General features: G+C 38.4%; 1 protein-coding gene across 1 annotated transcript in view; it reads left to right on the top strand.

The window, feature by feature from the left end:
* Positions 1-13085, top strand: part of LOC127574051 (protein disulfide-isomerase TMX3-like) — a 93725-nt gene extending 80640 nt beyond the window's left edge. Inside the window, 7 exon segments of the mRNA XM_052022654.1 lie at positions 244-270; positions 273-300; positions 2693-2746; positions 4910-4966; positions 6647-6776; positions 7623-7691; positions 9787-13085. Of these exon segments, the coding sequence (XP_051878614.1) occupies positions 244-270; positions 273-300; positions 2693-2746; positions 4910-4966; positions 6647-6776; positions 7623-7691; positions 9787-10074 (653 nt within the window). The 3' untranslated portion in view covers positions 10075-13085.
* The last annotated feature ends 1376 nt before the right edge of the window (positions 13086-14461 follow it).

Below are 14461 nucleotides of genomic sequence, written 5' to 3'. Positions count from 1 at the left end.
AAAGAACCAAACAAGATCAATAGACAGCAAAAAGCTATATTTAATGACAGGATCAGTGTTTGCCATAAAGTAATACACACGTTGACTGAGACTGCACCTGTTCTTAAAAATGTCCTCGTGCTATGGGTGTCATGCGCATGCAGTTTTCCATTGAATTCAGCTGATTTGATAGTAAAATCATTCTATGCAAATAGTTTTGGTGTAACAGAACCCTGTGATCTAATGACTGCATGATTTCTTCAGGAAAGCTTGTGGTCGTTGCTGTTATCGATGCAAGAATTCATCTGATGAACATGCAAGGTATGATGGTGTGCTTTAGGTTTGTTAACCTTCCACAATTGTCCTAAAGTTTACAAATATTGGGAATTAACCTTCTGAATGCTTCTAAAAATACCCGGGCCAAAAGTAATTGGGGCATTGAAAAATATTTAATTTTTTTCAAACACTTTCATTTATTAATGAGAATATTATAGATGGAATGGTGGGATGGATTTTCCAGTGTCAGAAGGATATGGGTGAGAGGTCATCTGATGTAATCTACTGGAATACATTCAGTCAGGTTTAACAACGCAAGGGTGCCTCAGCAACCTTGCAGTTGAACATTGCTTTGGCATCTGGAACTGAAACTGACACCTCCATGAACTTTTTGATGTATATAACAAGGGGAAATATTTAATACCTGCTCTTAATAATATACTTTTCACTACAAGCTTTTACGTCATTGTATATGGGAGGCCCATACTGCAAATGATTCTGCTGCCATTGTAAATTTCAACTTGACTGTCCCTGCAAGAGCTGCATATCATGGTTTGAGGCACTCCTTTATTTCCTGCTTTTTTTTCCATCTTTACTTCTCCAATGCCCCCCCCCCACCACCACACTCCTTGTTATCCTTGCAGCAGCACTGTCATTGGTGCCAGTATCTAAAGGAAGTTAAAATGAATCACCTGCAATTGTCTCACAGCAATGGCAGTCAGATGCACTCTGGCCGCTCAGCTTAACACAGCAGTGCTCCACTGCTGGGCTTGATGGTGAATCCAGCAATGGAGCAGGTGTTCAGATGCATCAGAGTCTGACCTCCATCTCATCTCTGATTTTGCGTTTTAATACACAGGTATGCACATCAGAATTGAGCTGACCTATGAGGATGTCACCAGTGGTTCTCTTCCTCATGGGATGCATGAATACAGAGTGATCTTCACTTTTGCCCTATTTCACCATCTCAGAATCTTTAGCACCGTATTATGTACACATTTTGTCCAAACCTATACTTGGATTAATATAACGATGGGATCTCACCAAGTCTCTTAACAAATGAATAAAAGCTTTAATTATTATGTTATATGAGAGGGCAATTTATTTGCTTACAGTGGTAACCAAAACTTTAGCCTATTTCCGCCCTCCCATGTAGGCAACTGATTAGACAATATACAAAATTAGGCTGCCCTCACTTCTGCTCTTAACTATCCAATCATAAACAGCGTCAATAGCAATGTCATACACTCCCATCACATGATATTGCCTGCATGATCCTATAAGGATCAATCCCTAGTCCTCTCCTTTTTCTCATCTGTGTGGTTCCCTTGGTTGTGAGTGATGCTGCCGGTATCTTAACAAGCTGTAATTACCCACTTCCTTCCACTCCCTTTCATTTTCTTTGCATTGTCAGGTACTTATCCAACACCACTCTTTTCCTCAGAGTGCCCTCTGCAGAATCTGTGCAGGACTCTGCTTCTGCTGAAGAGGTGCGAGAATGGAGGGGAGGGGAGGTGAGACGGGGCGATCCCTAGTTCTGCAGAAGTGATATCACTTTCCATGACTCACACCTCTGCTCCTGTCAGAGAGCAGTCTGCACACATGGCAATTCTCTGCTCATACAGGAGTGCTCTCTGTTGACTAATTTTGCAATTCTTTCTTCATTTAAACTCCTGCTCAATGTACTCTGTAGCCTTGCTATTAATTCCATCATTCTCCCTTGCCACTGTCAGAGACTCACCTGCTTAGAACTTAGTGATTTGCTGAACTTCTGAAGATCAATTCAAACATTGACACCACTGTCCAAACTTCAATCCTCAACAATGTCAGCATGTCACCTCTGTATCTGATGATTCAAATGGTCTCCTGGTCAGCCTCCAATCATCCACCCTCTAAATTTAGGCTTATCCAAATCTTCCCTGCATGTATTCTCTCCTTCTGTAATGTAGTGTCCTGCATTGATACCTAGTCACCCACAGACTCAGATTTAGAATGTTAGCCCTTGTGTTTCTGTCTCAGTATTACCCTCATGTCCTACATAACCCACAAGTGAACTCCCTATTCCTCTAACTGCTGTTCCTTATACAAATGCTGCTGATGCATGCTCACCTGTTTTTCCATCTTGTGCATCTGTGCATCTCCTCCATGCCTTCATTCTCACTTGTTCATATATTTTGTGTGTGTGTGTGTGTGTGTATATATATATATATATATCTACACACACAGACACACAAAATATATAATTAAAATGGTTCCAATTATGCCTCAAAGAAACCCCTTCTAGTTCAGCCAAAGTTTGATAATTTAGATGAAATCTTGCGCACTCTAGTTAACTGATCAAGTCATCTTATTTATGATATATAATGCAGAATAAACTGCAGTGCACAAGCTTTGCTGTAAAATTGCCAACTTGTTTCTATTTTTTTTTGTTTTCCAGCCTAAAGGACATTACTCATGAAGTTGCCACTGGTTACAGGGAGCAGTTTCACAGGTTGGTTGATAAAAACTTCAGAAAACTGAAAAGGACGACAGACTTGAGAACGTAAATGTGAAATAGTGAGTCAAAGGGCAGGTGAAATTTAGTACAGCAAATATAAACTGATGCATTTTGGGAAGAAGAATAAGTGGTGACATAAGCAAAACCTTGTAATTTGAAAGAGTCCGCTGGAGCAGAGACCTGCATTTCACTTATATGTGTCTTTGAAAATGGCAGAACATGCTGAGAAGGCGTTTGATACAAAAAGTAACTAGGCTTTATAAAGTGTCCCTGAGTACAATAGCAAGAAAATTTTATACTGAACCTTTATAAAACTATGGTTAGCCTCTGGCTTGAGTACCACCCCCAATTCTGCATACCACATCTTAAGGTGGATGGCAGGGCCTTGGAGACGGTGCAGGGAATGCTGTAAAGATGTACTGGAAGGACTTCAGTTATGTGCTTAGAGGAGAGAAGATGGGGTTATTCTTTGGAATGCAAAATATTAAATGGAGAGTTCAAATTTGTAAAGAATTTTGATGCAAGTTCATGAGAAATTGTTTGCCCTGCCAAATGACTCAGTAACCAGAGGACACAAGTTTAAGGCAAATGGCACAAGAAAAAATAAACAGCTTTTTATATAGTGACAGAGTGTTCTGGAATGAGTGACCTGAAAGGCTGATGGAAGATAAATTACTAACTTTCAAAAGAGAATAGTATATTTTAGGAATGAAAGTCAAATGAATCTTGGAGAAAGTATGGGAGTGGGTGAATTTCAAAGAATTAGCATGAAAGGAAGAATATATTGAATAATTCTGATTCTATAAACAGACTTTTTCCAAAAGAAACCTAATGAAATCTTAATTTCATTTCATTGCAGTAGCATATATATTATATATTTCAATTTAAAAGTTCTGACTCTGAACTCCATTTTGTCTGGAGATTACATATAATTAATATTCCTCCACTCACACTATGGAGATTTTCAGTTGTGCCGGCATGCTACATAAGTCTCTTTTAATCTGGTTGAAAAAGATTGCACAACAGAAGTAATGATAATGATCCAGGTGGGCTCATATTATGGTATTTGCATCTTAATGTGCATTTAATGCTTTACTCTGTAGGTACTTAGAAAAAGTGCAATAAGGTTATGATATGGTGCAAATATTAAAGCACTAGAAAACACTCAGCATACTTATCTGCCTTCCCTTTAACTACTCACATTTTTTGGGTAAGTGTTAAACCCAGCTCTTGGGTGGATACAAAAGATTCCTTGGAATTAATTATGAAGAGATACAGAGTAGTTGCCTTGGTGTTCCAGTTAATATTTAGCCCTTATCAACACTGCAGATTTTTTGCTCATTGTCACGTTGTGTTTGCAAATTGTCTGCTAGTTTTCCTACATTAGATCAATGGCAACATTTCAAAGTACTTCCTTAGCTCAAAACACTGGGATCTCACAAAAGATAGCACTTTAAGTATGTTGTTTTCCCAGCATAATGCCAAGTCATCTTTTTAGTCATCTTCCAAATCCGCTCATTGTTTTTGCTAATTGTGATTTTGCAAGGCAATGGATGTAGAATCCATAAGTTTTCAGTGGGAAAGTGGTTAAATATTTACAAGTGAAAAACTGGAGCAGAAAATTTGGACTAAATGGATGCATTTTGTTTTTTAAAGAAGCTGATGCAGATAGCATGAGCCAACCAATGTAAAATTCTATAATTCTGCCACAAAAGGACTTGTTTATAAAACACTTGAGGCTTCAGGACATCCATTAGCGCATCATAGCTAATGAAGAACTTTTGTTAAGCCACTTGTCATGCAAGGAAACTCAGGCTCCAAACTGTGGGCAAGATCCCACAAATAGCAATGAGATTAGTGATCAAGAAATCTGTTTGTTGTTTTGGATATTAATTCCGGCAGGACAATGTGTGAACACTCCTACTTCTCACTGAACAGTGCCATGGGAAATGAATTGTGCATGGGCAGGCAAGGCCTTAATTAACTTGCCTAGAAGACTATTTCTCTTTGAAAATACTGCTCCCCATCAGTTTGTTTGCATTGAAGAAAACTCATCTACACAACACTCAATGCTAAAATTAAGAACTATTTCTTCAAATATAACGAGGCTTCTCTAAATGTATTTCCATTAAACATATTACTTAAATGCATCAACAGGGATTTCCAATTTGGGCATGTGGATGGAGCTGATTACATCAACAGTGTCATTATGGAGTAAGTGTTTTCTGACTTTTTTAAACCATCTCAAAGTAATATTTGTGATATTTTAAAATGTGATGACTGTTGTATATTTTAAATTTCAGTTTGTGTTTTCAACAGAAGTTTCTGGATTTGAAATTGTTTTTCTGAGACTTTAGAGTTGTAACTTCAGTGAACCAAAAGGGTCACTTTTTTTTAAAATACTCATTATAATCAGTACATGAAGTAATGTATCTCCAAATTTTATTGTCAAGGTCTTAGGGAGAAAAGGAATTATAATTTTGTTCAGTGTGAATAAAATTGCAACTAGCTCACCTTTCAATCCTTGGATTTGTTTGCAGCTGGGACCCACTGTTTTTCAATCCACATATGGAGGAAAGGAAGATTTTTGCACAGAAAGAGAGAGAAAGTGCTCTTCGAACATAATTTAAAATGCAGAAAGAGAAATTATTGAAGAAATAGTACAAGAAACCAGAGGCTGAGGAAAATAGAATGCAAAAGCTAAAGTAGAGATTATGAGAACAGTGAGTGACAGCAAGAGAGGAATAAAGATACCAAATGTTTCTCATTCAGTGAATTTAAATACCACAGCAATGTTGGTAGGGATGGGGCAGGGGTGTTGTGTGCAGGGGCTGGTAATGCACTTTGAATGAGGTATGGAGAAGAGGTAATTTTTTTTTGGAGTATCCAACAATTAATATTTTGAAGGATTTTACATCTGTGGAAAATCTTTGAAGCCTAATATAAAGAGGAAAAGCTTCTGTTCTACATAAATTGTGACGACCTCGGGATTAAGGAACTATTGTTGAATCTTGTAAGTCTATATTAAGTTCATAGTGCAAATTTGCACTAAATACTTTTTACCTCTCCTCTCTTGAAGAGTGTTTAATTTCTTAATTACAGCCTTCTGATGTCTCAATAAACCAAGTCACATTGATTTAAGTGTCGGGAATTTATTTTGCAATTGTGTAACTGGGTCTTACCCTCACATGCATATACATTTGTAGTGGTATCACTGGACAATAATCGGGGAACAGTAATAATGGATTTTCTTTCCAAGTCCACCTCTGTACCCCAAAATGCTGGCATCAAGAGTAGCAACTTCACTTTCATACTGGTTGGAATAATCATACTCAACACATGCAGATTTGGACCTTCCTACCATAGCTGATTTGGTAGCACATTGTGGTGCATTACTGAACTGTTTTTAATTAGCTTAGTTATCTTTGTTTTGTCCATAACATCAATTTCCACACCTGTTATTTAAACTTTTTACAAAGATTGCTCTCAGTGGTGTGTGGAGGAATCTATATTTGACCACTTTGGAATGGTGTATTACATATGTACACATCCATACACTTGTCCTTAATACACACTGATTATTAGGAAAGTCTATGCCCCTGTTTGCGTCCTCTTCCCCATGCTCATGATAGCCCGATTTAAACTTGTACTGCTTTGGCAAGAGCTGGTCGATATTTTAACGTGGAATGCGATTTAGTCTCTCATCACTAAATTGTAATTACAATTATTACCACTAGGTGGGACTCTATATACACCATTTATATATGTTTGCTGCCAGTTATGTTTAACATCGTCTAAGAATACCCTGAACAGAAATGCAAAGCAGAGCATTGGGGTTCATTGCTTTGTATTAACCATTACTGTTTGCTTGAAATATCTTTATTTTTCTTTCAGTGAGGTTATCGTTCCTTCCATTGTTGTTCTGAACACCTCAAACCAACAGTACTTTCTACCAGAAACACCAATTGAGAGCATTGAGGACTTGATTAAGTTTATTAATAAGATCATGGAAGGATCAGCAGAAGTAAGTTTATCAATAGTCAGCAGTTTTAATATATCTGATTTTCTTAGTGTTTTTTTAAATTTTTTAAAATTTTATTTACAGCGTAGTAACAGTCTCTTGCGGCCCAACAAGTCTGCACCGCCCATTTTAAACCCAAATTAACCTACCCGTACATCTTTGCAATGTGGGAGGAAACCGGAGCACCTGGAGGAAACCCACGCAGACACAGGAGAGCGTACAAACTCCTTACAGACAGTGACGGGAATCAAACCCCGATCGCTGGCGCTGTAATAGCGTAGTGCTAACCGCTATGCTACTGTGATGGTTAGTTTGACCTCTCCCATCCCCTTCAACCACAGGTTTATTAACCATTGCAATCACAGCAGAGTATTGAATGGATCACGCATAAGATTAGTATTTGGTTCATTTAGAGAAGTGCAAATCTAACAGGAGCAGCCAAGTCCTGGCATGATTTTTTAAAAAAACTACCTTGTGAAAGTTTGAATTGTAGGCATTTTCTTTGAAGAGGAAATGGGGAAACTGTTTCAATCTCAGGAGTAAATCTAATTTATGGTAATAATTCAGCTAAATAATCAGTGTTGCACAGGAATTGCTCCCCATTTGAGAATTTAACCACTTGGAGAAGAAAGGATAGTATAATTGCCCTAATAGACACTTCTCACTTGATTCTTGAGTACTAAGTTGCATTGCTTTCTGTGGATTGGATTATCCAGTACATTTGGAAAATTCATTGTTAAAATTCTTGATAGCTTTCCACCCCTATGTGCAGTTTTGTGTTGTTTTTCTTAATTTCAATTTTTGCAGTTTTTGTTTCCTGTTCAGCAGTAAATCCATTTATTTCTTCAGGCACAGGGAGGAGACAGTTTCTATCATCGTGTTAGAAGACTGCTATATGATGGGAAATCCACCATATTAGTAAGTACTTGCACATTTTGTTTCAGTTGCATTTAAATCTGTAAATCTAGAATTTTTATTATTAGCTAAGAAATAAACTGAAAGGCTCATTAATCATTGCATATATTGACTGCTCATTTGGTTAAGAACTTGCAAAGTAATTATTTGGGTGCCATTGCAATTTACTAACACAGGAAAAACATTTATCACCATTTGAGAAATTTCTATTTTGAGCACTCCTCCTGTCAAGCATCCAGACTGCCTCCAACTTATTCCTTGCTTTGGCCCTTAACAGTTTCCTATGGTTTCACTTTTATCCCTCTCATTTGTCATGGCCATAAACACCTTTCCTGCACCTTGACCTATTCCCACAAACTCCTGACTCTCCAGTTATCTATCTAAATCTTGTCCTCCCATGCAAAACCAAATAAGGAGCCTAGATTTGAACTTGTGGATTTTGGAAACTACTCTCCCATCTTCAGCTTCCTTTTCCTCTCATCTGCTTTGTGTTGTCCACCTTTTCTGCAATTCCATGCTTGTGTCATTCCATAAAAGTTTCCAACTGAAACGATAAGCAGCTGAACCAGAGCCATAAATTGCATCCATCATGAATGTGAATTTAGTAGTTTAATTTCTTGCCTCAATCTCTCTGCAACAGTCAATTACCCTCCTTCCACTTACAACAGCTGTTCTCCATTGTTTCACTTTGGGATTGCTTGTTTGTTTAATTTTTATTTGTCTAAGACCCTTCTGGAATGCCTTCACTTCCCACTCCTTCCATTTCTTCTTGCCCACACCACTTCTACATGTAGGAATTTCTCTGACTTCATTATTCAAAACATTAAATTACTTTCCACACACAGCCTGAGGATACCCATATCTACATTTCCTCCACCTTGCACAAACCTTCTACCACATCTGTGCTGTCAAACTGCTTGTCCAATGCTCTGTTAAACATTAATCCCTGGCAGCACTGTGCGGCCCCCCCCCCCCCCCCCCCCCCCCCCCCCCCCCCCCCCCCCCCCCCCCCCCCCCCCCCCCCCCCCCCCCCCCCCCCCCCCCCCCCCCCCCCCCCCCCCCCCCCCCCCCCCCCCCCCCCCCCCCCCCAATGCTGGGCCCTAATTCTATCTTCTTCCCAAGTCTTGGGCTTTAACCGGATCATTCAGAATCTTTCTGACCTTTGGAATCCTGGTGTTGTACTTTGTTTCCAATCCAAGTTATTCTACAACACACAGGCTGCCTACCTCTGTCACACCCTGCTTTACCCCTGCATCAGCCCATCTGCTGCTGAAACCTTCATCTGTGTCTTTGATGTTTCCAGGCTCAACCATTTGCAGTGCTTTCTCAACCTCCCACCATTGCAGGAGCACCATCAGCACAAGGATGTGTAGTTGCTCAGGGGAACATCCTCTCTAACCATCTTAACACAACTGTAGCTGAGCAATAAATCTGACGTTGCCAGAGTCACCCACATTATGAGGGGATACATTTTTGAAAGTTCTCTTCCATTACTCCAATTATAATAAAAGTTTTATTTGGCAGGTAATACCAAATCCACTTCCTCCTCCCCCCCCCCCCCAAGAAAAAGACATAATACAAGTGCAAGGTTATATACTTGCTCCCATTATCTCTGCCGCTAACAGTATTTTGCTGTTAGAAATATTTTTGTAGAAATAGAGCATTTTACCCATGCAATTATATATAATGTTTACTTGTTCATGTTATTAAATCTTTTCAATTGTTTCTCTAAGAGAGCTTACCGAGGCACTGGATAATTTTATTGGTTATTCTAAATGTTAACAAAACCTTGCCGCTATCAATGCTGCTGTCAAAATGCATTTGAAATTTAACTTCCCCAAAATGAGAAGCCTAAAATGGAAGTCTTAAGATTCAGAGAGACTCCCAGAACACTACAAACAGACCTCAGTCATTGTCATGACAAATATTACTCTGAATTTGGTAGGACAGTCTTGGTATGATAAAACTGGTTGTCTGATCTCTCATCCAGTTGATAACTTTAAGAAAATGTGCTAGATAACAGCATTCTTTGCCATGTTTTCCTATCTCCTTCACATGGAAAAATAAAAAACTGACTGTGTCCTTTTATGCTTATTAGTCTGTTTTTAAGGCCTCTCCTCTCCTGGGCTGCTTTCTCTTCGGTCTACCTCTGGGAGTTATCAGCATCATGTGTTACGGAATCTGGACGGCAGATGGGGAATATGAACCTGAAGAAGGAGAACTACTTCAGAATGAAGCCATTGACCAGGGAGACGCAGAAGCCAGTGATGGAGAAAAGGAGGAAAATGGCAAAGAAAATCAAAATGATGGAGTGAAAGAAAATTCAGAAGAGCTCAAAGATGAAGAACTGGAAGAAAAAAGCATGGTAGAAAAGAAAACAGATTAATGTATAGTTTATGAATTCCCTTTAGGATTTCAAAATGATTGTGTATGTTACATTTGAACATCAGTGAAAAATGTTGGAAGTAAAACACAAGTGATGTGTTTGCCTTCCTAGGTTGATCTGTACTTTTACAGAGACCTTCTGGGCTAGAAGAACTTTGAATGATCATGTAAATTGCATTTTGTTCTTTAGATGCAGATAGTTTCAGTGGAATCTGTTATCTGCCATTATGGGAAGACTCATGGTTGTTAATACAAATTGGCAGATAATCAAGAATTCCCTAGAGCTTGATCCTCTGACCATAGTATCCAAGGCTCAGGTACAAAGGCGCATGTGGTTAACAACAAAATATTAGCAGGGCTCTACAGTATAATGATGATTTAGATGAGGGCTTTGTCCCACAAAATAATTAGATGGATAAGAATTTCCACAGTAGTTTTAAATACACCCTGAAATTGTCACACATTTAAGAGTTCACATTATGAGTAGATTTTCATTGTACGTGGTTATATCAATCTTCCTGTTCCACTTCCCCAATTAAAAATTGGATCATCTAATGAGGGATATTATACCTTATCATGTTGGGCACTTTTTATATTTAGAAAATAACTGGTTTTAAAATTGCACAGATGTCATTATTATGCAAGGCAAGATCAACCTTTACCTCATTGGAGTTCCTTTTAAATATAAGTATTGTCACTTTACCATCTGAACCCAAGACACCTTTTTTAAACATGCACGTTGGTTTTTTGGTTTAAAACAAAAAGTCCCCTCAAGTGGCGATCTTCACATTATTCATTTTACTACCAGCAGCATGGCTGCAGTATCTGTAATGTCATAGGAACAATGTGAACAAATGAAAAGTAAACTGATTATTTTGTAGTTTCATGTTTGATAATTACATACCTAAAATCTAATTATACTATGATAGATGTGTGATATCTACAAATGAGGAGCTCAGATATAACAAACTATTGCTACAGCACCAGCTATTTGGTGTCTCTGTGATAGCTATAATAGGAACTGCACTGTTAGTGGTGCAGTAGCTAGGAGTAGACCAGGGTAAGTTGTTGATATTTAAGATTCACATCAAGATGGATCTTCAACCGTTCTTTTCAAATAAAAACTGGTTTAAGAACACTTTAAAATCCAGCCATGATGATTCCCTGGGCTTTGTTGCCTCTTCATATGGGCAATTAAGGTATAAAATTACTGTAGGAAAGCAAAAGGATCCTCAAAACTACACCCAAGTACCCACCTTATTTCTGCAGAAGCATCAACACATCCTCCTTAACTCAGATGTCTAAGGTGCAGCATTATTTGTAGTCCAAACTGTGCCTTGCAAGAAAAGAACCCAAAGTCGGTGCAGTACATTTTTTTTAAGAAGCCTCTGTACCAAGTATTGCAGTCCAGACAAAATTAGTTATCTGCAGGGCTGTAAACTGCATCTGTATGGTGGAGATAGAACCAGCTGTACCAGTTAGCAGCTACAAATAAAAAGCACTTCCTTCAAAAGATGTTAGAACGTATTTCTCATTTTAAAAAAAAAACCTCCAATCTAATTTACTCTCAACATCTAGTTTTTTTTTTAAATTTGCAACAGTTCAAATAAACCACAAGCTACTGAATTCTGCAATAGCATCTCCAGCTTAATGCAAAACTTGATTTTTATCTGTTTGCAATGGTTAATCGTGCTTTATCCCAAACTTAGTGTGAAGCTACTAATACATTGGTTTTGAACAACTTTAGTTTATTGATATGGGGACCAGAAAAAAAGCAGCCTTCATTCCCTTCCCCCAAGTTACCATCTCGTACTGCTATCTGCAGTAGAAATACTGCAGCTGATCTTAGTTCTTAAACTAAGAGGGAGAACTGACCAGGATTCTTGATCTGATTTGGTAACTATTGACCCAGCAATGCATATTAATGTGAAGTAAAACCAGGATCAGGTTGGTGTGGGATTCTCTTTATCCAATAGTTAGCTGCCACTCATGGCCTTGGGTGAGACAGCAGGGTATTTCTTGTGATGGTGAAACAGGTCAGAATTTTCCAGAGATCAGATTAGAGAAGAAACATAAGGAAGTGGGAAAGAAAGGACACCTTGAGGATAAATTGTACCTTTTTCAACAACCCTGTAATGCAGAGCCAACATCAATTTGCTAACTGCACTCAAATATATAGATATTGCAGTCATCAAAAAGGGATTGCTTATAAGGAGGAACTGAAGGTACAATGTGGCTTATTTATACATGCATGTTCCTGGTCAATTGTGTGGAACCTTCCTTCTGTTTCTTTGTCACACCAAGTGTTGGAGTATAAAACCCAGTTTTACTTTACAAATTATGTAAATTTGTTAGGACTCAGTCAAAAAAAGCTCCATTGAATATTCAAGAGAAAGTTATCCTTTTAATTTAATGTGCCTCTGGATTAGGTTTCAGTACCACTTGTTGAATCAATTTTTTCATATTTCTCAAATGGTTGTAGGAATACTGGATAAAGACCAAAAACTGGTTGACAATCATGCTTCTATAATCCCCATTCAAGCACTTTCAACAAATTGATCTGTTCAGAGCTTTCATTCTATTCTCTCTGGTAAAGATACTTATCTTGCATTCCTGCTACAATGTGGGTAGCCTGTGAATTACATTAAACTCTAAATAAAAGACTGCAGTTGCCACTGTCCATTACATACTTGAGTAAATGAATATTAATTTAGAATTTGGAGTAAGACTGTTTACAGTAAGACTTTAACTGCTGGTGGTTCTGGAAACAGACAGCCACCCATTAAATTTAGAATAACATTTCACCTATTGCTGGGTGGCTTGTTGTGTTAAAGTCTGGTTTTTCACACCAAGTTTGTTCATAGAATGCTGATAAGTAACCTAATTCAATTTTTCTTAGAAGTGTTAATGTTGCAAGTTCGCTGTCAAATACCACTTACAGATGTAAGAATTCATTTTGTTATGTTGGAATATGCATTTGGCTTTTTATACAAATAAAGTTCAGAAAACCTTTTATCTGGTCTTAATTTTAAAAATTAAGAAATTCATCCTATATTTGGCATTTTGTGGTTCAAATGTGTAGTTAATTTTACAAGTGTTATTTGGCTGAAGAGCACAACTTTAGCCCCCTGAATTTTGATATGCAGAGTGAATTAACCATGTGTAGCTTTTTTTTTGAAACTTGCATGCATTTGCATTACTATCCAACCTTCACTTTTGAAAGCCATTTATCTTTGGCAAATAAACAGGTGTATTGCCAAAATTGGAAGAGAGACTTCTGTGGTCTACAAAATTCACCCACCCGAGGTCATTATATAACCAGATACCAGAGGAGTCAGAACATAAAAATAGTTTTAGAACATTTGTCCACAAAATTTCAATATGGAGAACTTTAAAAACCTGTGCATCTTTGTTAGTGAAGTGGACTCCTGAACTTTGGTAACTTTGTCTTAAATATATTTAATGAGGTAGCCTCAACTGCTTCCCTGGTCAAAGAATTCCACAGATGCACTACCCTCTGGGAAAAGCAGTTTCTCCTCATCTGTCCTAAATCTATTCCCCCAAATCTAGGAGGCTGTGTCCCCTAGTTCTAGTCTTACCTACCAGTGGAACCTCCTGCCTCTATCTATCCCTTTCATAATTTTATGTTTACATAAGATTCCTTCTCATTCTTCTGAATTCTAGTGAGTATAGTCCCAGGCAACTCAGTCTCTCCTCATAGGCTAACCCCCTCACCGCCAGAATCAACCTTGTGAACCTCCTCTGCACCACCTCCAAAGCCAGTACATCTTTCCTCAAGTAAGGAGACCAGAACTGCACACAGTACTCCAGGTGCAGCCTCACCAGTACCCTGTACAGTTGCAGCATAACCTCCCTGCTCTCAAATTCAATCCTCTAGCAATGAAGGCCAACATTCCATTTGCCTTCTTGATAGCCTGTTGCACCTGCAAACCAACCCAACCTTTTGCAATTCACGCACAAGAACTTCCAAGTCACTCTGCACAACAGCATGCTGCAAACTTTCACCATTTAAATAATAATCTGATCTATTTTTCCTTCCAAAGTGGATGACCTCACATTTACCAACATTGTACTCAATCTGCCAGACCCTTGCCACTCACTTAACCTGTCTATATCTTTGCAGAATTTGCTTTTCCACTCAATTTAGTGTCATCAACGAACTTAGATATACTACTCAGTCCCCTCTTCCTAATTGTTAATGTATATCACCAACAGTTGTGGGCCCAGCACCAACCCCTGCAGCACCCTGCTCACCACTGATTGCCAGCCAGAGAAACACCCATTTATCTCAACTTTCTGCCTTCTATTGGTTAACCAATCCTCAATCCATGCTATTATCCTCAACTCCATGCATCCTTATGCAGTAC

This window comes from Pristis pectinata, chromosome 9, assembly GCF_009764475.1.
Source record: "Pristis pectinata isolate sPriPec2 chromosome 9, sPriPec2.1.pri, whole genome shotgun sequence".
NCBI lineage: Eukaryota > Metazoa > Chordata > Chondrichthyes > Rhinopristiformes > Pristidae > Pristis > Pristis pectinata.
Note: the sequence above shows the minus strand (reverse complement) of the source record. Positions and strands in the feature narration are given on the sequence as shown.